Source organism: Papaver somniferum, chromosome 5, assembly GCF_003573695.1.
Source record: "Papaver somniferum cultivar HN1 chromosome 5, ASM357369v1, whole genome shotgun sequence".
Classification (NCBI taxonomy): domain Eukaryota; kingdom Viridiplantae; phylum Streptophyta; class Magnoliopsida; order Ranunculales; family Papaveraceae; genus Papaver; species Papaver somniferum.
The window spans coordinates 139,784,041-139,809,826 of NC_039362.1; the positions used below are offsets into that span (position 1 = coordinate 139,784,041).

General features: G+C 37.2%; 2 protein-coding genes across 2 annotated transcripts; one reads left to right on the forward strand and one right to left on the reverse strand.

The window, feature by feature from the left end:
• The first annotated feature begins 12,825 nt into the window (after positions 1-12,825).
• Positions 12,826-14,001, forward strand: LOC113279708. Its single transcript, XM_026528378.1, has 3 exons — positions 12,826-12,989; positions 13,554-13,647; positions 13,762-14,001. The coding sequence occupies exons 1-3, from the start codon at positions 12,826-12,828 to the stop codon at positions 13,981-13,983; spliced, it is 480 nt and encodes a 159-aa protein (XP_026384163.1). The 3' UTR covers positions 13,984-14,001.
• A 289-nt stretch (positions 14,002-14,290) lies between these two features.
• Positions 14,291-15,980, reverse strand: LOC113282930 (isoaspartyl peptidase/L-asparaginase 1-like). Its single transcript, XM_026532039.1, has 4 exons — positions 15,722-15,980; positions 15,385-15,618; positions 15,151-15,237; positions 14,291-15,064 (listed from the first exon to the last, which is right to left on the reverse strand). The coding sequence occupies exons 1-4, from the start codon at positions 15,881-15,883 to the stop codon at positions 14,576-14,578; spliced, it is 972 nt and encodes a 323-aa protein (XP_026387824.1). The 5' UTR covers positions 15,884-15,980; the 3' UTR covers positions 14,291-14,575.
• Between the last annotated feature and the right edge of the window lie 9,806 nt (positions 15,981-25,786).

Consider the following 25,786-nt stretch of genomic DNA (forward strand, 5'->3'; position numbering starts at 1 on the left):
GTATTTGATGTTTTGTGAGGGAAAGGCGTTGGATGGAAAGATGAGGGAATAATCCAAAGGCGCAATGGGGATGGATGTGGAGCGACCGTTGGATGATGGATACATCAAAACTGACGGTCCAAGATGGAGTTAGGTGCTGTGGTGTGAAGCGGTTGTAGCAAATTTGATGTATTGGCGATGAAGCGACCGTTGGATTCAGCTGAGGATCCAATCTGACGGCTACAGGAGAAGTGGGTATGGATAATGAAAATGGATTTGGGTAAGGGTTTTGGGCCTTGGGTATGCCAAGACCGTATCTTCTTTAAGAACAATTTCTTCCTTGTTAAGCCCATTTCTAGCCTTTTGGTCTTGCGCACAACATTCTTCGCAGCTTCCTTGCGTGATTCCTCTCGGCTTCCACCACTTTTCTGCTATTTTCGCTCCGTAATTCCATCCAAACTTTATTTATAACCTAAAAATGCAAAATTAATTAATAAAAATATTTATTCTTGAAAACAACGAAAACACAGAATATGGGATAAAATGTCGAATTAATGCACAAAAGATGAGTTAAATGCCAAGAAAAATATATAGAAATATGCACTTTTGAGCACTCATCAGTAATGACCTGTATTAATACGGTGACGTACTCCATTAAGGTCAATGGATCATCTTATGGGCACATTAAACCAACAAGGGGCATACGTCAGGTTGATCCTCTCTCACCTTACATTTTCATCCTCTGCGCAGAAATATTATCCACTAATCTCGGAATCCAACAACAGCAAGGGAAAATTGAAGGTTTGAAGCTAGCAGCGAAAGGTAACCCCATCCACCAACTTTATATGCTGATGATTTACTCATATCATGTGTTGCGGAGCCACAGACGTGCATAAATATAAATGAACTACTCCATCGTTACTCAACATCGGCAGGAAAACTCATCAACAAACAAAAGTCCCACATTGTGCACCACCCGAAGATTCTACCAAATGATGTCAATGGATTACACAGTTTTTTTTTGAAATACCAACTATGCCGGACCCACCAACGTATTTAGGAATTATGTTTCAAAAAAGGGAGAGCTACAGCCAACATGTTCACTGATCTGTTGAACAGGATGGAACGAAAAGCTCGAGGTTGGATCATCAAGTGTGTAAACCAAGCAGGTAGATTTCTTTTAATCACAACATCGCTACAACCTACAACAAACCATGCCATGCAGACCCAAATGTTACCGGCCAGTGTGCACGAGAAGATGGATCAAATCATAAGGAATTTTTTTGGGCCATGACAAACATGAAAGGAAACTCCACCTGATTGGCTGGCGGAGAGTCGCAAAACCAAAGCTCATGGGAGGCACGGGCATCAGGACAAGCAAACAACACAATCAAGCACTTCTTATGAAGAAAGTATGGCAAGTGCAAGGAGACGACAAGTCAATATGGGCTACCATGAGCAGAGATAAGACAGCCGATACTCTCCATGCTCATCATCAAACCAAACCCATCGGCAAGCCCTTTGTGGAAGAATTTAACTAACCTAGCTGGTTTTTTTTGCAGGAACACAGTTTCTCAAGAATTAAAAATGGCCAAAATACATCAATCTTGTCAAACTGGATACCACGACAAACCACCCAACTCATCCACCCACCACACCCAAATATCCAAGTTTCCACAATCATCGACGACACAACAAATACTTGGAATCATTCACTCCTCCGTACCATGTTCGATACCAACACATTCCACCACATCACCAACATCCACCTACCCCAAAATCCAGTACAAGACACCATTATTTGACCACACAAAAAACGGAGAATACACCTGCAAATCAAGATATAATATTCTCATCAAACACATTCCCTCAAAACACAGAAACATCCAAAATCCCCAAACAAACCAAACACCCACTCATAACCAAAGTTCGACACCGACAACCCAATACACAAACCAAACCACAATCAACACTATCATCTCTACACCACCCATCCACAACCAACAACCCTACTTCAGTACAATCTGAAACTAAAATGCCCCCAAAAATTAGGCTTTTCCTATAGAAATCTATTCTTGAAGGATTACCTACCTTCAATACCCTTGCACAAAGGCATATCACCAACACCAACAGTTGCCCGCAATGCAACAATGCGCCGGAAACATCATCACATATACTCTTCCAGTGCACAGTTGCATCACAAGTTTGGCAAATAATCATTTCCGAACATACCCAAAAAACCAACATCAACCCAATAAACCAAACATCAAACCCAACAAACCAAAAACCCAATAGCATCTTAACATCACCAGGTAGCAACATACCACATTCGACTAAGATCCTCTATGGTTTTACAATGTGGCACCTATGTTTAGCAAGAAATCAGGCGGTTTATCAACAACACCGGCAAACACCGACTCAGATAACTCAGATTATACAAGTAATGTTTTAGGAGTACGATTTGGCATAAACGCACTTACTACCAATACTACCCGAACCTTCCGCAATGTGACCATGATTCAGCACACAAAAGAACTACAACTATCATGATAGGTTGGGAAGCACCCACGGACGATTGGATTAAGATTAATACAGATGGAACGACTAAAGGATGTCCGGGAGCGGCGGGAGCGGGAGTAATTTGCAGGAACAACAATGGAGAGATACTCATGGCAATGACAGCACCTCTAGGCAATACAACATCGATAGCGGCAGAAACATGAGGATTACTATTAGCAACAAGAATCGCGGTTCAACAACAATGGCCAAAGTTATGGTTTGAAATGGACTCAATGGCTGTCATACGGTTACAACAACAACAACATCCAAACAACCACCCTTGGTACATCAAAATTATGTTAACAGAAATACGAACACTCATGCAACAAATACCACAAATGAAGATACACCACGCCTACGGGGAAGCAAACCAGGCAGCAGACGAACTCGTGAATCAAGCAGTCAAATTTCATGCACAGAACCCGACCTAACCGACTATGCAAGCGTGGAAACATGCCTGCCCTCCTTTTATCTTGAACATTATCCAAGCAGACTCTAGGGGAACAAAAATCCCCATACTAGTAACAACAACTTGAGTTTAATGAATCGGTCACTTCCTTCACAAAAAAAAAAACCAATAAAAGTGACGTCGTAACCCTTTAAAGGGATTTAACCCACTTGAGTAGATGCAAACCAAAGATACACAGCAGTCCAGCACAATATATCTACAAAAAGGGATCAGTTTTGATATTCTCCGCACATCAATCTATTTGGTGTCCCCAAAAGCATGAAAACCACATGTAAGAAAATTGCAAAGGAAAAGGCTATCTTGTTCTCCACAGTTCTACACAGATTTATTTCTTATAACAAAATTAAAAAGAAAAGTGTTGGTTGGAGTCTTCTTCCATATCTTCTCCCTCCGTCTCGATTATATAGGCGGATTTTGCAAAATCTCTTAGATTAAGAAATTATCTTGATTCCCTAAATATCCATCTATTTTCCTGTTTTAAACTTTGTCTCACTCCCAACACAATTATCAATGTACAATAAATAAGGGCATATAAAAGAAAAATCCGTGTTGGAATTGGTATTCCGCCTATCTAATGGGACAACAAAAGAAATGAAAACTCCGCCTATATATTGGGGACGGAGGGAGTATTAACGTGTATGTTTATATGGATTTAAGTTTATATGTCTATAATAACAGACTTGGTTCCCAAGTATATGGAAACCTTAATACGAGACACTTCCCCTGATGACCACTATGGCTAAGTCATTATAGACATACCAGGAGAATTCAATAGAGAAAAAACTGAAATTGCATAAACATGTAAAGACTCAGAAAGTGCTGGACACACATATGTTGCCTCGTTAAAACCTTGACAAGGAAAACTCAGTGGGACAAAATCTTGGTGAAGGAAAAATAGTACAACACGATAAAGTCCAGTAAAATGCACCTTAATTTGATGACGGTACTCCCCTTGATAAGTACTTCAATCTAATCTTGGATTGCAAATTTTTGAGTGAAAACTTTCCAATTTCGATAAGCTAATTTCTTGAATGCTGGAGATAACTTCATGAAGAAATCTGCTACTAAATGAAGTTTTCTTTAGTGTTGCGCAAGCTATATTTTCTTCGAATTATAGTGTTCTCGAGTCTTCATGCTTCTTTAATTACATTGAGGATTTGTGCCTTGGATAGCTAGCTTCTCGAAGATTATTTACAAAAGTAGTTGATATAGTTTCTTCGACAAAGGAAATATATACATTACCATAAGTGAACACAACTGTACTTATAGATGTTGATACATGAAAAATATTACCCCTTTAGCCGGGCTAGTGTGCCCTCAAATGGGAGGCAAGCCCAACATGAGACATGGGGACTCAGGGACTAAATCCCAAGTCTACCAAGAAAGTGTCTATTAGATGGAAAGGACAAGGGAGGAATTAATAGGAAAGAAGGAGGTTTTATTAGAGAAGGAATGGCATTAGTAGTAATTAAAGAAGTTTAGGACACATGGCATGATGTCATAAAAGGAAGAGGCTTTTGGAAAATCTATATAAATAAGGACAAGGTACAGTGGAAAGACAACTCTCTCTCTCTTTGACTATTCTTGGTAAAGTGAGGTCATTTGGCTAGCAAGGATGGGTAGAACCTCAAACCTGGAATCACCCCTCAACAATAGTCATACCTTATTTGGATCAGAATAACATCCAAATTCTTAATGTCTTGCATTGTTGATTTGATCTAACATGATCTAGTTAATGGCGGGAATCCACCAAATAAACCAAAACTGATACAACTGCCCCTTGTATAACCATCATGTTGAATTAAATTGCCTCACTAAAACCTTTCTAGTAAAAACCCAATGGGAAAAATATATATGGACGAAGGAAATAAGTGCACAATATCAACATTTTGAATAAAAATTCATCGTCTGCAAGATGTTACCTCGTTAAAACCTTGTCAGGAAAACCACATATGACAAAACCTAAAACGAAGGAAAAGAGTACAAATTTTGACGATTTATGGATGCTAATTCAACTATATGAGTATTACAGAAAACAAGCATCAAAATAATAACTCTAGTATGTATCAAAGACGAGTTTAAGCTACTATAACTCTAACTACAAATTTAAGAAAGAAGAAAAAAATAGATTTTATACTGCTAAAGCGTGGATTTTAGTGTTTTTAAGGACTCCTCAAGAGACCTATAAAGCTGATATCATCAACTATTAATCCGGAGTTTTGTACCAATTCTAAAAACACATAAAGAATTGTTAAACCTGATATAGTCTAATCAAGTGGCCGCCTAAATGTAATTTAAATCCTCTAAGGATTGCAAATTAGAATGTGTTATTCGATCACATACAAGTCCTTAAAGGACTACCACGTCAAATGTATCATAGAAGGAGAACAATTATTGGATCAATCCTAGGATCTGAGCAAAAAATGAAACCATGCGACGAAGTTATTTCTCTTATAACGCATTATGACTGCACCAACCTGAAAGTAATAGGGGAAATACTTGGATGGGGGACACTTATATTGAGATTGAAAAAATAAGGGGCGGAAATATTAAAATTCCGAACTAAGGGACTTCGGTCAGTACGCTCCCGCGGAATTTTTTTAATACCGCGCGTGTCCTAAATTTCTTTTGTTTTTCGCCGTTGGACTAGTTGTCCCGAATTTTGTTAGATGATATGAATTCATTACAAATCAATACGTGACCAACGTCCATAACCGATCAACAAACTTCTTATCGGTAATATGAGCGATGAAAAGTTTAACCGATATCAGTTGTTATCGCTTATATTACGATATTATGTACCAGATTTACATTAAAATCCTTAACTTATAAATAAAAGTTTAACCCATATCAGTTGTTATCCCCTTTGAAGTAGCGGATAATGCAAGGAATTCCAACCCAACAGGTTTTACCTTGATGCTTGCTCCAGCTGTTTACAAGATAACTAGTGTTGTTCGTATTCTACTTCCAAACGGACATTTTGATTAATGACAGTAAACATCCCTTTCATATTGCCCAACGGACTTTTTGATCAATCAATGAGAATAGACTTTTTGTTCTTATAGAGGTTATAGGGGTGCATACAATTGGTCCCGCTTGTGTAAGGGGGTTCTATAAAGCTTTGGAATTACGGAAGTTGGTTGTATGAAGACTCTCAGGTTTTGATGAACATGATAACAAGAATGGTGTTGATGGATATTTATGTGCTGAGGATAATTAGGATGGGATATTCTATGATGGTGATTCGGATGACCCCTTCAGAACATCATCGGTGATACTGATGCCATTACGAACCCCCAATATCTCGGTGATCCGCGCTATATGGGTTAAACTGATCTGAATCGATATCAATGATGATCCTTTTGTTGCTCCCTTTATCGTTGTAAGCCCCTATAGTTGTAATGGTTCGTAATGGCACCATCGATAGTTTTCCTCTAGTCCTGTACAACAAAAGGATCTACGCGTCATTACAATATTTCTTTTAACCCAACACGGTAGAGAGTTCTTTAGTTGGGCAATATGAAATGGCACGTCCATACGGGAGCAATATTAAAAAATCTCGTCCCTGTCTGAACCATTACAACAAGTAATAAGCTTGGCAATTTTAAGGTGTTAAGTCTTGGATCCAAAATTGTGTTAATTGATAAATTATAATAATTTAATCTAATATGGATTACATGTCAACCAATCACATATGTCAATATTTCTTTATAGAGAGGTTAACAACCAGCATCATTTATTTCAGTAGCTAACGTAAATGAATATTCCACAATAATATTAGCTTCGCACGATCACATACATATTTTGAAAATTTCAATTAATTACTAGTACCAGTGCTTTAACAGGAAAATCAAGAGATAACGTCTTGGAGAATGTAGATCTTGTTTTGATATACTCAATTAGAATATTATCTGTAGCATGCACTAAAAAGCTACATTTTTGTTAGATGTGACTGAATCCGTAAATTACTTGATGAGTAATCCGTGTGCCACCGGTTCAATGGTTTTATTTGTCTTCTATGTTAAAAAAATGCAAAATAACTGATCTTCCCTGAGTGTCATGTTAATAGAATGTTTGATAGCCAGGATTTGAGTTAAATTTAAAATTTACTTCCTAATGAAAGATTCATTTTTTTATTTAGGAAATCATATTAAAATTTCGAGGGTGTTGAAGTACACAATCTCAAAACTTATAACCAAAAATAATTTACTTCATCAAAAGTTTTTTAAAAAAAAAATATGTAGCAGAAGTCATTCTCAAATTTTTGTCCTAAATTATCTTCCGTATAGTCGAATTAATTAAGTCGAAATATCTAAATCCTAGTTGGCAATTTGCGGTACGGAAAAAATACATGTCATCAGAAATGCGTGCGCAAATTGCACCAAAACCTTATCAAAGACCTTCCCTCCCTCTGGGTTGGAGCACCATATAGGTCAACGCACGAAAGTAAAACTAACACTTGACTTTTTATCTGACCCGTGCCGTATCAAATGTCAGATATTTCTTTTTTCTTCTATTTTAATTCTAACTCGAGGTATGACCAAGTACCTGTGATATTTACATAGGCAACTTGGTATAGATGAAAGGTAGCTAGAACAAATAGTATGAAAATGAGTCAATGACGGTAGGTTTGTTTGATATGACATAACCCACATGATATGAACTGAAAATCAAGGGTTTGTATGTAATGACCCGACCCGCCACTGATATTGTCTCCACTTAGCCATTGTGGTCATCCAGCAGTATGGGGTATTTAACGGGCATCTCTGTGGTAACCAGCAAAAACTTCCAGGTAGGTCAGACATCCCTGGATTATTCTCGTCCGAGCACGCTTAACTGCAGAGTTTTCTGCCAACTCTAGAGCCAATTGTGCTGAAAAGGCATCTGAAAATGCGGGGGTCTAACAACCACACCCAACAATTCGTCAATCTGAGAAGACTTACTCTAATATACTTTCTAGAGAATCAACTAGACAGTCAGACTCGATCTAGAGAAAAATATATACAAGAGTTTTATATCTCTAACTCTTAATTCAATCCGCAATCAACAAATAGAAATATGAGAGCCCAATTGAATATAAGAGGAGTAACTTGAACGGTACCAAAGACCAATGTTCAAGGATCAATCAATTCCAATCAACAACCAACCGTTGGATTTCCCAATTGATCGATTCGATGCACAACCTGTGATGTTTAAATTATATAACAAAATATAATGCGGAAAAGAAATAACACAGACACCAGAATTTTGTTAACGAAGAAATCGTAAATGCAGAAAAACCTCGGGAACTAGTCCAGATTGAACACCACACTGTATTAAGCCGCTACAGACACTAGCCTACTACCAATGACTTCAGATTGGACTGTAGTTGAACCCTAATTAATCTCACACTGATTCAAGGTACAGTTGCACTCCTTACGTCTCTGATCCCAGCAGGATACTATGCACTTGATTCGCTTAGCTGATCTCACCCACAACTAAGATTTGCTACGACCCAAAGTCGAAGATTTGATAGACAAATCTGTCTCACACAGAAAAGTCTATCGGAATAGATAAATATGTTTCCCACAGAAATACCTATGAGTTTTTATTCCATCTTTTGATAAATCAAGGTGAACAGGAACCAATTGATAAACCGGACTTATATTCCCGAAGAACAACCAAGATTATCAATCGCCTTACAATAATCTAAATCATATGACGACAAAACTAGATATTTTGGAATCACAAACGATGAGACGAAGGTGTTTGTGATTACTTTTTATCTTGCCTATTAGAGAAATTAATCTCGAGCAAATCTTAGAGAAAATAGTACTCAAACGATAGAATCAGGAAAAATCAGAACACGCAACTACAAAGAAAATAGGTGGGTCTGGATTCACAATCCCAATGAAGTCTTTGAATCGTTAACCTATAGGGTTTCGATAGAAACCTAAGGTTAAAGGAGAACCGACTCTAGCTTATGCAACTAGTAACACACAAGAGGTGTGGGGATTAGGTTTCCCAGTTGCTAGAGTTCTCCTTTATATAGTGTTAGAGCACTGCTCGGTCGAACTCGCATGAGTTTCTATCTCAAACATTTTTGTCAGTGTTAGTGATCAAAACTATAAGTCTTGATTTCTAGTCTACTATAGCTAAGTCTCGGAATAGGATATAAAGTGTAGTTGAGCTCAAGAACTCCACGGAGATCATCATACAAAACGAAGAACTACTCAAGGAACTGGTGGAACTTCATCGACTAAAAGGTATGTGGATACTTCAACTTATCTATCACTCAAAAGTCTATCTACTCTATCTCCTATCTTGAGACAAAAGTCGTTTTGCTATATAGACTTTGATTATACACATTTGCTATTTCGATTCGAGTTTATCTCGCCTATCTATTTCTCGAAATATGTGTTGGTAAGATTTCACTTTGGCCAAGTTCATCTTTACCAAGTGACGAAAGTCATGTTATGTTTCAATCACTTTGAAAATGGCTTTGACGAAAAATGGTTTGTGAATAACATATATATAACGTCCTCTAAGAATGTTTCAATGATTGAAATGAGAGTTTAGAATATATAATCAATGTTGGATATAAGCATTGTATGGCAACACATATATGTATAAGTCCTTATTCCTTGAACCAAAGTATGCGTACTTTATTGATCAGGAAAACTGGAACAAGAGTTGTGAACTCAGTCCGCGAACCAATAGACTTTTCCGTGTGATACAGATTTGTTTATTAAAGTCTTCGACTTTGGGTCGTAGCAACTCTCAGTTGTGGGTGAGATCAGCTAAGGGAATCAAGTGCATAGTATCCTGCTGGGATCAGAGACGTAAGGAGCATAATTGTACCTTGGATCAGTCTGAGATTGATTGGGTTTCAACTACAGTCCAGACTGAAGTTAGTTTGTAGTAGGCTAGTGTCTGTAGCTGCTCAATACAGTGTGTGTTCAATCTGTACTAGGTCCCGGGGTTTTTCTGCATTTGCGGTTTCCTCGTTAACAAAATTCTGGTGTCTGTGTTATTTATATTCCACATTATATTTTGTTATATAATTGAAATATCACAGGTTGTGCGTTTGAATCAATCAATTAGAATATCCAACCGTTGGTTGTTGATTTACATTGATTGATACTTGAACATTGGTCTTTGGTACCGTTCAAGTGATTTCTCTTGTATTCAAATAGACTCGCAAATTTCTATTTGCTTGAGTAAGAATTGAATCGGGAAAGAGAGATATAACTCTTTGATATACTTTATTAAAATTAAGTCTAGATGATTCTCTTGAAAGTATATTAGAGTTAGTCCATAGAGATTGCTAAGCGAAATATTGGGTGTGGTTGTTGTACCCCCGCTTTTCAATTGGTATCATAACAGGCAAACACGTTTAAAGACCTTACAAGTCTGTGTTTGTGGCATTCTGAGTCTAAGGACATAATCTCTTCTTTGGCATATACGCGTACCAAGATGTCTCCTAAAGCTTTTAACTATGCCAAATGTCTTGGAAATACCTCAAAGGATTACTCCTTAGTTGATTATTCCGAATCCCGAGGTAGGAAGGTTGTTTCATCAATTGTTAACATCTCTCCCTCCAATGAGACAGTTGACAATATGGCAAAAGCTGATATGGAGCTCACGAGAATCTCAAAAAATTCTACTGAGGCCACTGATTTTCATGATCATGCTCAGCTTATTGATGAATTTGAGAAGTCATTTGATCGAGAATGTGAACTCTATAATATCATTGAGTCCTTCTCTAACAATATTGAAAAACTTCTCCAAGAAACTACTCTACAGTGTGAAAAGATTAGTAGTCTTGAGAATATTGTCAAGGAAGACTCAATTAGAGAAAAACGTTTGATCGAGACGCATTCATCGGATCTAAACAGACTTCGTATCGAAAAATAGAAACTTGGCGCATCTCTTATTCTAGCCCATGAACAGTGGAGATCCTTGGAAAAGGAAAACTCTGTCTTACGGAGAAATTCTTCTGTACCAACTAATTCTCATGAATTATAGCACATGAAGAGATGTCCTCTAGAAGAAGGTTGTGTCAAGAAAGGTTTATATGACTTACAATCTTCTTATATGGCTATGAAATTAAAACATGTGCCAGTTATTGCTTCTCCTCCACGAACCTGTACTTTCTGTGGGAAAAAGAATCACTATGTTATTCATTATTTTGCCAGGAGGAAACAAATCTTTAATCTTCATAATTTTCTTCTTTCTACTATCAATGGAGTAAATAGTCTGTCGACTTCTGCAGTGAATCTCGTACCCACAGAAAACCAGAAATCTTATAAAAATGATCTCTTTTCTAGAAATCATCACATGGTACAATTACATCCCAATAGTACAAACTCTTGTGCCACTAATGAACACATTCCCTGTGTTTATAAGAATAATTCTGGTAAATCTAAGTCTAGAAAATGGATCCCTCTCTATCCTGATCCTCTTAAACCAATCGCAAGAGGTCCTAGATTTAGTCCCCAGAGAAAGCCTTTTGATGGATATGTTAAACAAGCCGTGTCTTACTCTTCTGGGATGAAAGAAAACCAAAGAAAGGCGAAGAACACAAAGATCAAACTGTCAGATGATATGTACAACTCCTTTCTCAATGATCATAGTGGGATTATTTATCACTCTACCACCTGATTCTAAATATTCTTTTCCTTGTTTCTAACTTGAGAGGTGCAAGGAAAATTATTGAGAAATGCTCAAGTATGTTGTATATTATTTTTCTGTTGAGTTTTTGTGCTGGCGGTCCACAAACGTTCACGTCCTCCTCTTGTGAGTTCATAGGGTTTCCATAATAAGAGTTTCCTTCTCCTGTTTACAAAACACATATATATATATTTCACTTTATATGGTGTTTTTCCATCCCTAACAAAAGTTACATGGAGAATTATGCAAAATCTCAAGAGATTATGCATCTTGATATGGAGGACGACACTCAAGAACATGAATTAATTCAAGAGCTGGTTCTAAAGTAGATGCTTGAAAGAAAGGATCACAACTCCTGGATTTATGATTCTGTAAAGGATTTAATACGTTTTCAGAATGATTCAAAGGTCGAGTTTGCAAATCTTCAACTGCAAATAAACCAACTCTTAGATGGTCAGGCCAGAATCCTTGCTAATCAGAATATTCTGATACGGAATCAAAAGAAGCTCATCATGGACTGCGTCAAGGATAGACAGCTTGCTCGGGTTGTTGATCATAAAGTTGGTGTTCTAACTCACGAACATGGAGTGTCTACGGTCAAGAGAGTAAAGGAAATCAGTGATACCTTCTTTGATGGATTCATTGAACGGTATGAGGTTCTCAATGAACTTTGATTTTTATATGCCTAGTAAATCTTCTTTTATTGTTTTGTTTAGAAGAATAACTAGAGTTTGGAATAGCCATTATTGTGATTACACATAGCTATGTCCAACGTTTTCATCTTCATGTTTTTAGGTTTATTTGTTAAATTCTAAAAAATTGTTTGGGAGATGATTTTTGCAGTATTAATCTTTATGGGATATGTGTGTTTGCGTCCGTGAACTATGATTGTCTCATACCTTGTCAAAAGTTAAGTCTTCCGTAAGTCAATATGCATGTATTGATAAAAGAATGAATGGACTTTTGAAATTACAAAATTTAAGCCTATTATGTCATTTATTGATGGAAAATAGGTTAAAATCTTTTGTTTACGAGGATTATGTCTATTGTATGTAATTGTGCAAATAGTGATGGAAAATAGAATGAATCCTTGTTTATTCCGCAGTATTGATCTTCCCTGATCCATTTCTTAATCTTCATAACCTTAGGATTATGTCTATTGATAAATGGAATACTACACTGTTAGTTTAATTCTTCATAACCTTAGGGAATTTGAATATTATCAGTTTTCTGATGTACATTTCTTAATCTTCTACAGTATTTATTTGCAGAATGAGCTTCATGGGCGAGCTGCTTTGCAGTGGTCTATTTGTCAAGATTCACTTAACAGGTATGGTAACACGTCTGATTTTAAAGGTTTTCTTTGTCTTTGGTGGAATTCTACGATGAACAAGGATGGTATGTGGTCAAGGACTCAGGCGTAACATCTGTGAAATGGTAGTTGATGAACAAAATTTCAGCTGAGTTATTTCTAGATTGTAAAGAATGACTGAATTTTGTGGCATGAAAGGGAAGGGAAGCAGGAACTCAGGCGTAAACTTCCAGTTAATCGTGTAAAAAGTTGGGCATTAGAAATAGCATGTTAAAAGATTGGAAGTCATTTTTAACTACTCTAATGTTGTAGAATTTTAAAATCTTGTAGGCTAGAGACATCCCACCAAACTCCCAGACCTGTTATTCTTTCAGGAATTCTTTTTTTGACCCTCGTGTAGTAAACAACTAGTTGTGTTTGTAGCATGCATACACCAATGTGCATGCATCTAAAGTAAAATCAATGAAATGACATACAGCTCTGTTACATCCTCTTGATAGATTGTGACTCTTGAACACGAAGACCTCTAGCATACCCATTGCTTTTGTAATATTTTTATTGCATTTGTGGAGACAATAACAGGTCAGCTGAGGCTCGAGTTATGTACGAGAAACTGCAGTCTCATCCAACTGTTGACGTAAGAAAGAAAGCCAAGCAGCTCAACTTCGGGTTCGAGGTACATCTGATTATTTTAGTCTACAGCTAGACTCATATTTCCATCTACCCCTTGTTCTTTTAAGCTTGTCAGCAAAATATACACTGATGACAACAACACCTTTGTTGAGCACAGGCCATGGAAATGATCAAGTTTAAGAGCACATCCCTCCCCATAAATTCAGGTTATCAAAATTACTTTGACGCTTTTGTAGAAGAAAAAACTGGGTCTGTAAGAGCAGCCGATGAAGAAGAAGATAACGTTGCGCTCAAACAAACTATTCCATATGTCATATTTCTTCTAGCTCCACTGTTTATTGTGTTCCTATTAGCTCTAAGAAAAGCTGTTTCGTTGTAAAGTTGGCTACTGCACACACTGTTCATTTTTTTTTGATTACTATTGTGGATCGTTCAGAATTCAGTAGTTGATATTGAATGATATAAAAAAAGTTCATTCTCTCAATCAATAATCGTCATGTCTCTCCTCTAGTTCATGTGAACAGCTTGAAGTTGAAACTGAAGCCAAGCAAGAAGGCCAAAACAAATATTGTGCATCTTTAAAGATGCTCCAGTTGGCCATTTTGTTTTCCGTTTGGCCAAACTCTGTCTGGTAATGCTTCCTGGGCTCTTGAAAGTGTTTTTTTTTTGTCCAAAATGTGGCAAAATAAAAGGAAAATGCTTCTTTAGAAAAATTGATATGGATAGTTAACCCCATTTCAAAGCTGCTTCTCTTAAGAATTGGAGTAGCATACAGTGCAGAAAACTTGAGCATTGCTGATATTGCGAAAAAGAAAAATGGCTGAAACAAAAAGGGTAAATTTCTCAGGATGCATGCTGGTTTTGCTAAGGCATGCCATCTTCAAGGTTTTTTCATATAATGCACGTTCATACATCAATTATTAGTGCATCAGTTCTGCCAGGATTCATATGAAGCTCTTGATCACAATACATCACTCTAGCACAGATGAAGAAGGCCATATTGCGATTTCAGAATACCCATCCTCAGTTGCACAAGCCCTAAACATCCCAAACGTGTTAAATTCCATGGCTACTTCTCCTTTGGCAGAAACGGCAACAAGGCCTGCATTACCTTCAGGAACACTCTCATGGATCACATATTTTGCAGCTTCTTCGAGAGACAGTCCTTTGTACTCCATAAGCGCAGCTACATCTCGAGCAACTGTAGCTTTAATAATGGCTTCACCTACTCCCGTAGCAGACACCGCACAGAGAGAATTCGCGTAAGTCCCTGCACCTATGATAGGCGTGTCTCCAATCCTTCCTGCCATTTTGTTCACCAATCCTCCAGTTGAAGTTGCGGTGGCTAAGTTCCCACTGCTATCGACTGCAACACATCCAACAGTCCCAATTTGACTATCTCCATCAGCTGTGTGTGTTTCTACTAGAATTTCTTTCTGAACTGCTGGTGTATAATCGACCTGCAATTTATACATAGCACACTTAGAAAAGTGCAAAACTAATCACAAGACGATTTCCATCACCGAATAACTTCATACGAAACTACCTGAACTCTGTCAGCTTCTTTTGCTAGATTTAACCTTTCAATATTCTCCGGAGTAACAAAATGACTTGCATCTACAGTTTCAACACCCTGCAGTAAAAGAGAGTGTTTAATAACTAGACATTTGTACATATTACTGCAGTTTCAGAGAATTCATTGCAGCTAGCTTGACAATTCAACAAGTATTTTAAATGCAGAAAGTGTAGAAAATTTAACAGTACAGATTTTTCCACTCACTTGTTCTCTTGCAAAAGCCTCTGCACCATCAAATCCAAGATAAACATGAGGAGTTTTCTCCATGACGAGTCTCGCAAGAGACACGGCATTGACAACGGTGGACAAGCCAGAAACAGCTCCACAGGCTTTTGTTTTACCATCCATTATGGAAGCTTCCATTTCAACTGTTCCATTGGCAGTCAAAACAGATCCTTTACCCGCATTGAAAAAGGGTTTGTTTTCAAGTTCACGTACCTGGATCAAGAAACAGAAAGCAGCTATGAAAAAATTGATGATTTTCCTCTAATTTAATTATAAGATTCAGAATCATAATTGAGGAGAAATAAGATGAAATTACCACAAGTTCAACAACATCCAAGGCTGGCAAATTGGCTTTGAGAGCTTCAACACCAATAGCTAGACAGTGACGAAGTGCTGCTTCTCGTGGCTCTCTGCGCTCTTTAGGAAGACTGTTTGGGATAGGTCCAGCACCTCCATGGAGTGCGATCGCCCAACCCATCACTAGAACACTCTAAATCCAACTACTTCCCCCTCTTTGCATTTATAGCACAAAGAAACGGAGACGAATCCTATGTAATGCAATAGTCAGTCTTCTTCTTGGAAATGACAGAAATTTATTTACTTGTTGCATTACTGGACCACTTATATCATATTTTATCCGTGACATCTCTAATTTGTCTGCACTCCAAATTCCAAGTCTTCCAAGTCCAAACCAGCTTTGATGGTGACTAACACCAACCTAGAAGATGTGGTGTGGTGATCACAAGTCCCAATTGGTATTTTTAATAGGTGTTTCTGCTGTTGGTATCAAGATTCGATCCCACTAGCTGAGTGGTTGTGATGGTGTGGAGCCTGGTTGGTTGGTACCTTCTCCCACTCATCATGCAGTCTTCCAAAGGTCTACTGCAATAATATTTTTATTTTGTTAAATTCACTCTTACTTAAAGTAATTTAGTATCAAAATAAATTAGTAGTTAATACTACAAGAAATTTCCATATATGCTTCAAAAAAGAAAAAGAAATTTCCATATCATGCCTAATTTAGCGGGTCAATCATTTTATTTTAACATATTATCTGCTTAGTCACAATTATCTCCTTATAGAAGTCACAAATGTTGTGAAATAGAGAAAGAGAAGAAAAGACAAAAGGGAAAGATGAGAGTGAAAAGTTCCACTCCGTCTGTCCTTACTAGATGACTGTTGCACTAGTGGAGGCCGACGAAAGAAGCAGAGTGTATTTATATGCGTTAGCTATCCGGAAAATAAGATACTCCCTCCGTCCTATTTTATTTGTTTAAATTGAGCATTTTTATGTCCTAGTTTACTTGCTAAGTTTCATAGTTTTCCCTGTTTTAGCCTAGTTTACTCCTATATTGGAATCAGTAAATGAATGAGGAAACAAATGGAATTCTGATAGTCACGTATATGGAGGGAGTTGAAGGACAAAACAAATTAACGGGGCAGGTGCGGTTTTTGACACAAATTTATTTTGTTTTGTTTTGAATTCTTAAATACTAGACCAAAAAACTAGATGCATCTTAAATATTAGTTTGGGGTAATTTTGGAAGAAATTTTCCTCTCTCCACTTTCCTTAATTTGTGTGCAAAAATCATTTTAAGCAAGTAAAATAGGACGGAGGATAGGGCTGGCAATAGATAAATATATGCCGGATATTGGTCATACTGATAAGGTTAAGGTTAAGGGTTAGCGGATATTAGATATCTAATAACATCCGGCGGAACCCAAAAATTCCAATCTGATAAGGCTAAGGTAGCTATCGGATATCGGATTTTTATCCGATAAAATCCGGTTTTGTGGGAACGGAATTACTGCTCTTTAATGAATGAATCAACATAAAATATGCTCAACTTGTTTGTATGACCTGACCTTCAATTAGCCTTAAAATTGCAGTCCCGTGGAATTCTCAGCTTGTAGCCTTGTCTTGACTAAAACCCTTGGCTCTCTTTCTCTGGATTAGAGTTTGGCAAGGTTGCCCTAGCCCATAATCCCTATTGGTTCCATGAAAGAGAGAATGGAGAAGGTATTAAAAGTGGATCAACTCGATCCAAAAATAATAATCGTTTAGCAGATCTTAATCTAGGGAACAATAATAATAATGGGTCTGTAAATTTAACAACAAATCGATGTTCGAAATGTGGTAGTAGTACCATGAAGAGACCATTATCTTCATCTTGTTTAGAGAACCCTAATGATCAAGAACTAATAAGAAACAAGAAGAAGATGAAGTTAAGTTCGATTTCAGTTCCTGCATACAAGAAGAAGATGAAGTTAAGCCAATTTCTATTCCTTCATCGTCATCTTTAGTTAACTCTAATTTGAATTCATCAAGTCAATCGTTTCTTTATCACCAAGAACTGTTGTTTCTTCATTTCTAGGATCTTCCCCAAAGACTAATATTATCTTCCTTGGTGCCATTTCTTCTTCACCAGCAAACCCTAAGAACCCACCTCCAATTCAACCAACCTCTCCTAACGCTAAAAGACTTTGGTTTAGGGGGTTATTCTCCCTACAGATAATACCTAGGGGTAGGAAATTACAAGTACACCCCTAAATTATCGAATGCCAGATATAAGCAGCCTATTCCGATTCCGAAAGGGTTAAGAGGTAAGATCCGATAGAATCTCCGATTCCAATGTCTTTTATCCGATATGTCGGATTAAATCCTATAGGATGCCGGATTTTCGAAAACGGATCTCGGACATCGGCTATCCGTTGCCAGCCCAACGGAGGGAGTATGTCATTCCCTTAAGGATTTTTAACAAAAGCTAACAACCCGTAGAAAGTTTAACTCTGGTCGTGGCAACAATAAATGTTGGCCAAATTCTTGTTGTTGATGTAGTCGGGTTTTGTTGTTGTTGGTCGACCGCATCATTCGCCAGTTTATCTGCTGCCTGGTTTGCCTCTCGGTATGCATGTGTGATTTGTACCTGTGGGATATTCTCTATTAGTTGCCTGATTTCCTGGATAATTCCTGATAGGTACCAATGGAAGGTGGTGTTGTTGTTTGTGGTCATTTGTACTAATGCCTGTGAATCTGCTTCAAACCATATCCTAGGCCATTGGTGCCTTATTGTTATTTTTGTTGCTAATAGGAATCCCCATGTTTCTGCCGCTACTGTCGTTGTGATGTTGAATGGTGTTGCCATTGTCATAATCACTTGTCCTGAATGTGTTCTTTCTATGCATCTTGCTCCCGCTGGTCCTGAATTTCCACGTGCCGCTCCATCGGTGTTTATCTTGATCCATTGTTGTTGTGGAGCTTGCCAGATGACTCGGATTATTACCTCCTTGTATTTTCTATTGTTGGATTCTTGAGGTTGTTGTCCTGGATAGATCGGAATCAGATGAGTCTTGGCCTATTTAAAGGGATATTAACAGTGTGGGAATATTATCCTTCACATTGAAAGGAAACCAGCACTTCAGAGACGGTCTGAACAGAGCCCACTACCAATCAGGTCCAACTTTCACTGACATACGGACAAGCCAACTGCACAATTACTTCAACCCACTATATGCGCTGGACATTCCGCACACCATTGTCAGCTTGGTAGTCACAAAAGTGAACGGGGTTCCACATGTGAAGGTGACCCACAATCAGATACACACTGCAGAACCGACACCAGAGGATCTCCCAAGCCCTAAACTGCAAACATATAAGAGAAGGGATCCACATCAAAGGAAAAGAACACCAAAGCACCTTAACATCCCACCCACACCAGACTTTGCAGCACCACCACCACAACCAAAGGCAAGAAAATTCCTCTCCCTCTCCACCCTACAACCACAGTCGACTAGATCCTTCCAACAACAGTATAAAGTTCATATAACTAGAAGCAGAAAAGCAAGAGAACTAGCAACTACACAACAACACACCTACAAGGAAGAGAAAGGCAAATCGACTATGGCAAGGGAGGAAGGCACAAACAAACTACACAGAACATCACCAGTTTGGCAACTATCTCTGGATGACGAAGAGACTGATGTGGAAGCTTCAAGTAACATCAAGCGAGCTGCTGTAAAGAGCCAGAGCTCGAAACAACAATGAGTTATTTAGCATGGAACTGTAGGGGGATGCATGATCCTTTAACAGTTCAAAAACTTTGTGAATTCAATCGGATTCACAAACTTAGTTTACTGTTTTTATCTGAAACTCTTTCTGATGCTGTATTTATTGTTAGAGCATTGCTCGGTTGAACCCACCAAGCGTTGGTATGTCAAGTTTGGTTATCATATTTTAGTGAATCAAAACTCATGTTAAGAGTCGCTTGATTATGTACTAGAGCTAAACTTCGTATATGTTATCTTGAAAGCATTAGGATATGAGACATTACAAGTATTGCGAAGTATTGAAGATGTGAAGGAGCAAGGAGATACAACGATAACAATCATCCTTCCACTTGAGGTTAGTGATATACTTGAATTGTTTCATTCCCTAACGTATCTTTCAAGTCGTGCATATTGAAAACATAACTGCGAAGCATATATGAACTCTAGATAGACATAATATTAAGGATTACAATACGAGGTTTATTTCTTAACCATTAAACTTTGTAGATAAGACATCGCCATAATCATTTTAATGTTTTTGTGATTATGTATAGGTATGAGGTGAGGATTTCATCCTAAAGAACAATGTTTACATGTGTTCTAAGGAAGTAAGTTCATAAACTTGTTTGTGAACCGAATAGGAAATTGCCAGGAGTTATTGGTTTTGTTATTCATTGCATATCATATGAACAACCAATATGTGTGATAGTGTATAACCGCTTACAACTTGTTGTGCTCTTGGTAGAACTATTCAAAAAGTCCTGATTTTTGTATTGGTATAACTTTTATTAGTAAAACCAATCTTAAGTAATCACCTGTGGTATGATCGGATTATTTCTGCCTTGGGGAAAGGGAACCGATCCTATTAAGGTAAAGGGAACCGATCCTTGTAAGGGAAAGGTAACCGATCCTAGTAAGGGAAAAGGAGCCGATCCTTGTAAGGGGTGCGGTACATCAAGTGGAACCGATGCTTGTATGGGGTGCAACAAGGTTTATAGTAGAAAGGGGAATCGATCCTATGGACATGTGCAACACATATAAGTTAGATACCATATATATGTGGGGAACCGATCCTAGTACCTAGTCAACTGAATCTTTGGGAATCTAGTGCGACTATGCGTAGTACTCACATGGAGGTAGAACCGAAACTTGTTTTGGTAGAACCGTAAACCCATGATTGTGATTGAATGTTGGTTTGATCAATCACATAGTTCTTGAAAGTCAGATGAACCAATTCTAAACTTGTTTGGAAGTTTGGAAAATCGGTTTCAAGGTTGTAAGTTTGAAAGAGAACTTACAAAGTAAAGATGTCAACAAACTTTGAACACGTGGTGTGAATGTTTATTTCTATAATTGTTCAAAGATATTCCTTAACGGCTAAGGGAAGAGAATCCCAGGATCGAAACATAAGTAAGTTAATAATATTTTAATTAAGGTTATTAATTTATCTTTGTAGGGAAATTACAGAATTAGCAATGTGCATTTACTAATTCGATTTTCCGAGAGATTTCGATTGTTATTTTTGGACAGAGTATTTCCAGGAGTTATGAAAACCGAATCTGTGCATTTATGAATATCTTGAGAATATTTTCGGTTTTGAAAATTCCTTGGTGTCCAAACTTCCTTGTCTATAAATACACGAAGTTTGCCTTTCTAGCAAACTAATCCTTCATAACAACAGACTTTCTATTTTGTCTTCGTTACTGGTGTAGCCGCCTATCGGAGAGGAGAGTAATATAATTAGGTGAAATCTCTTACGGCCGCTTGTTTTAAAGTCTTCTTTGGGATTGAGAAGCTCTAGCGCGACCCGTTGGTGGGAAACTAGATAATTGCGGTTTATCTTTGTTTTCGATTGATTTGATTGACTAACGGTGGTTGAAATCTGATTGCACCTAGTTTGCTTATTCTTGAAAATCTTCTCTTCTGATATAAGATTCACTCAAACTAGTTCAGAGTTTCGACAGGGATCTTTAGACTGTTGTTAGTTCTAAAGACAATCTTGTGATAATCCATTGTTAACAGACTCCGTTCTGTGCGTGATTGATCACAAGAGATTCAAGTGATTGTGTGCAGGTTTTTATTGATGATTCGAAGAAAAAGAAGATATTGAAGATCTGACTTGGGTTTTATAATCTTTGGTGTGCACAATACTTGTTTGGGTAAAAGAGGATCCAATTAATAATCGGTTTATCCTTGTGGTAGATTGGATTGATTAATTGAGTAGATCGGCATCAACATGGTTCTTCGTATTAAAGGTGTTGTTTGCTTAATCTTAATCGATTACCTTTGGGTCATTGAACATAAGATATATATAGACCTGACGAAGGAGTTTATGTTGAGATAAACGGAAGAGCCTTTGTCCGACTCATATCAATTGGTTGAATAGAGTTGATACCAAACATATTTCTTGTTCCTTTACTGTTTGGAATACGAACCAAAGGGATTGTTCCAAGTACGTGACTTATTCATAAGTCGGAGGCGTGGGAATACAGACGGAACTAGGTGAACTATAGGGTTAGTTACTTGGTCTCAACTATACAAAGTTAAGTGTAATTTTGTATAGTGGCTTAATCCTAAGAGTATTCAATTTTGGACTAGGTCCCGGGGTTTTTCTACATTTGCGGTTTCCTCGTTAACAAAATCTTGTTGTGGCATTTACTTTTATTTTCCGCATTATAGTTGTTTTATTATAATTAAAGTAAATTACACAAACGTTAATTCCTATTTACTTGATAAGAAATCCTATTGTGTTTGGTTAAGTCCGAACCTTTATATCAAGTAAACATACTTCGTTGTTGTATTGTCTCGATATCGTATCCATAGACGATCACACGAAGTGTAAACCGATTAGTTGTATTATCTCGACTCGGTCCATAGACAATCACTTTCGGAGAAAGGACTTATAGGTAGGAAAAGTTTTAGCTTGAGATATATTTGGGTACCCTCGCATTTTCAATTGGTATCAGAGCAGGCAAACACGAAAGGATCTAACAATCTGTGTTTGGTGCAATCCAACCTATAAGAACTGAATCTAATGAATGATTCAGTTAACGTAAAGCAAGACATCAAGAGTTCTGAATTAACACTTGATGATGGCATATACGATTCAATATCTGAAGAAATCATCTCTAGAGATTCTATGAGGCAAGTTAATCTTTTTAATAATGTAGAAACCGATGACGACTGGAAAATACGTCTACAAGAAGGGTTAGATGAAATTTCTGATGATGATGACTCATATTTTGAACAAGAAGTAGAAGAGGATATCTTAGAATACTCTAAACTGTTGGAACCTTTGAAAAATGAAAAGCTGAGAACTTCGGATTTTCTTGGTTTTATGACTCCTCTTTGTCGTGAGAACAAGAAATTGAAGAAGGTTTTTCAAGTTTATTATATTGGTTCCAAAACCGTGATTATCTTCTTAAAGATCGTACAAACGATCTAAATTCTAAGAAATTAGAATGTGAAAATCTTCAAAGAGAACTATTTTTGTCGGAAAAGAAACGTGCTGAATCGGAAGCAATGTTTAATTCTCGACAAGTACAGGGTCTTGAAGAAAAATCCAGTTCTAGTCTCTCTCAAACAAAATTGTTAGAGAAAGAGCGAGATGTTGCTCTAGAAAAAATTCACTTGTTGGAAGAGAAACTTGTTGAATCTGATGCAAGGATTAACTCTCAACAAAATAGTTTTGAAGATAAAGAAGGTGTATATCTCTCACGAGAAAAACACCTTGAGGCTGATCTAGCCGGTGTTCTTGATAAAATCAAGACGTTGGAAGAAGAAAATTTGGAACTGAAAAAATCCAATGAAAGATCAAACAAGTTAACCTCAATGTTAGAAGCAAGTAGAAATCATCGTGATACACGAGGATTGGTCTATAAGGGAATAGATGCTTCAAATATTAACAAAGAGGTAAAATTTGTTAAAGCTAAAAAATTCTTCTCAATCAAAGGCTGCCACTAATGTCAAGAAAGCAACAACGTTGAACACGGATAAGAAGAAGATGAAGAAGAAAACTCGTCGAGCTTCAATGCAAGAGGATTCACAAAAAGGTAACATTAAAACTCATACTTCGTATATTTATACTAAGCATTGTTATTATTGTGGAAATAAAGGACACTTGCAATGGGGATGCAAAGTTCGTAAGATGCAAGATGCATTTTCTTTTGTATCAAACGAATTGGCTAAGTTTTCTCCTCATAAGAACTCAGATCGTTATTGTCCTAAGTTTAGGCAAAAGAATTATTATAATGATAGTTCAAATTTTGCATATCACTCGACAAGGTCATCTCATAAAAGACTCGAATATAGAAAGAGAGATAACTTTGTAAATGCAAAGACAAGATCTGATGTTCCAAATTGGAGAAAGGGTGTTTCGCAAAATATTCAAAACGGCGATGATCCTAATGGTATTGTGAAGGAGAAAGCTGCTCTTACAAAACCCGACTCTAAATGGGTCCCTAAGTCCTCCATAGACAAGAAGGGACCAAAAGTTAGTTACAAGAATGACTCTCAGCTGTTAATTGTTGGTGACAATAATTACAAGAGTCTTCTTGAAAGGCTAAAGAAAGACATTATGTCTGAAATCTCTTGTACTAGTAAAGGTTGTGATAATGACACTCTACATCACAAGTCAAAGAAGAAAAACAAGATATGGAACAAGAGAAAACAAACCAAGCAAGAGGTCAAGAATGATGATTTCGTCTTAGTCACTCGTGACAAACAAGACAATGATCAACTCAACACAACCTAGTTGTGTTAGAATGTGCATGCTTACTATTAGTGCTCAATATTTTTAAAAGGTGAGGAAGCAAATGAAAAACTGAGCACATGATCTCTCGGTTACTTTATGACTAATTAACTTCTTTAGGAGATTTCTTTTCTTCTATACTCATACTTTCTTTATCTATATTTGGGTTTTGAAAGAAACGGTAATTGTGAGTTTATGATGTTGATATCTACTGATCATATATGTCTAGCTATTTCTTTTTTGGTCAGAACGAGCCAAAAATCACTGAGTTCAGACATTGTATGTAAAAGTTATGTCGAAAACAGTTTAGTGTTGTGATCTGTCACAAGTAACTCTTGGGAACCGATCCTAGTACCATGTCATAGTGAGAGAACTGATAGACACATTTTTGTGTCTGATATAATCTCAATTGTATATATTTTTAGTGCTCGATTTTGTATTTATTTTGGCTTTTTATGTCTTTGTAGGTGTTTTTGGAAAAATAAGATTTTGCGGCGAAATTGGCTCGAAAAGTGTTTTTTGCGTTCATGGGAGGACATTTGATATTCGGACCCTCACTTTGGATAAGGGGTAACCTAATTACTAAGGGGCATCCCATTTCCAGACATCTGCTAATCGTACCCCTACTCTGGATAAGGGGCAACCATCTTCAACATTCAAAAATCAGGTTTTGGCGGGAAAAAGTGTAGTTAAAGAGCAGTTTTGGCAATCGTGATTTGGAGGAGTTTGAGGTCGATTAAACCTCTGATTTTCATAGGATAGACTCCTTATGGGTCTAGGAATTTGATATGGGTGTTTAAATCGATTAGATTGGGCTCAAACGACGAATTTTTCTCACAACAAGAAAATATGAAAAGTCACGTGTGTGACCTGTTTTAGGGAATTTTAGAGTGATTAAAACGCTGTAAACCTACCCAAAGATTTGTATCTATCTAAGGAAGAGTTTATAATAAAAAGGAAAGCTCAGAAACGCGTAAAAATCCTAAAACAAGAAATTGTCGCAGATTGGCCGTGAAGAGAAAGAAAGAGATTTTGAAAGATTTGGGAGAGATTTAATCGGTATTTTTGATATAAATAGATGTCTTGGGTCATATAGAAGAGGTGTCGAGAGTTTGGGAACCTAAGAAGAGCCAGAGAAGAAGAAATCAGAGCTTTACCTAACTCTGTTTCTGCTGTTGCTGCTGTTGAAGAAGAAGAACGCGAAGAACATTGACCCTCGGTAGACAGTCACAGAAAAGTTTCGTTGTTTAACAGCTGAAGAACATTAAGCTGTTCAGGGCAGTCTTAAATCAGCGGCAAAGCAACAGTTTTTTCTGTAACAGCTGTTTTTCAACACCAATACATTGTTGCAAACAGTCTGTGTTATTACTTTTCACTCTTTTAATCATCTTTTGGGAAACAAACACATATTTTGAGATCATGATTAATATGAGGAGCTAAATCCCAACACTGGGATGACGGAGGAAGCCATATTTCATACGTTTGGTAATTATATTTAATTCTTCTTATGATTTTTTGCATTAATTTAATCGTTTTATGATTTTTTTAATTAGTTGTGAAGTCGTATGATGATGTGTGCTTGGT

Bases quoted from the DNA above. Each gene is read 5' to 3' on its own strand.
- LOC113282930 (XM_026532039.1), bottom strand. From the start codon at position 15,883: ATGGGTTGGGCGATCGCACTCCATGGAGGTGCTGGACCTATCCCAAAC. The intron at 15,619-15,721 runs GTAATTTCATCT...TTCTTGATCCAG, and splicing joins TGGATGTTGTTGAACTTGTG to GTACGTGAACTTGAAAACAA. The intron at 15,065-15,150 runs GTAGTTTCGTAT...TATAAATTGCAG, and splicing joins AAGAAGCTGACAGAGTTCAG to GTCGATTATACACCAGCAGT.
- LOC113279708 (XM_026528378.1), top strand. From the start codon at position 12,826: ATGGAATACTACACTGTTAGTTTAATTCTTCATAACCTTAGGGAATTT. The intron at 12,990-13,553 runs GTATGGTAACAC...AGACAATAACAG, and splicing joins TGTCAAGATTCACTTAACAG to GTCAGCTGAGGCTCGAGTTA. The intron at 13,648-13,761 runs GTACATCTGATT...TGTTGAGCACAG, and splicing joins AGCTCAACTTCGGGTTCGAG to GCCATGGAAATGATCAAGTT.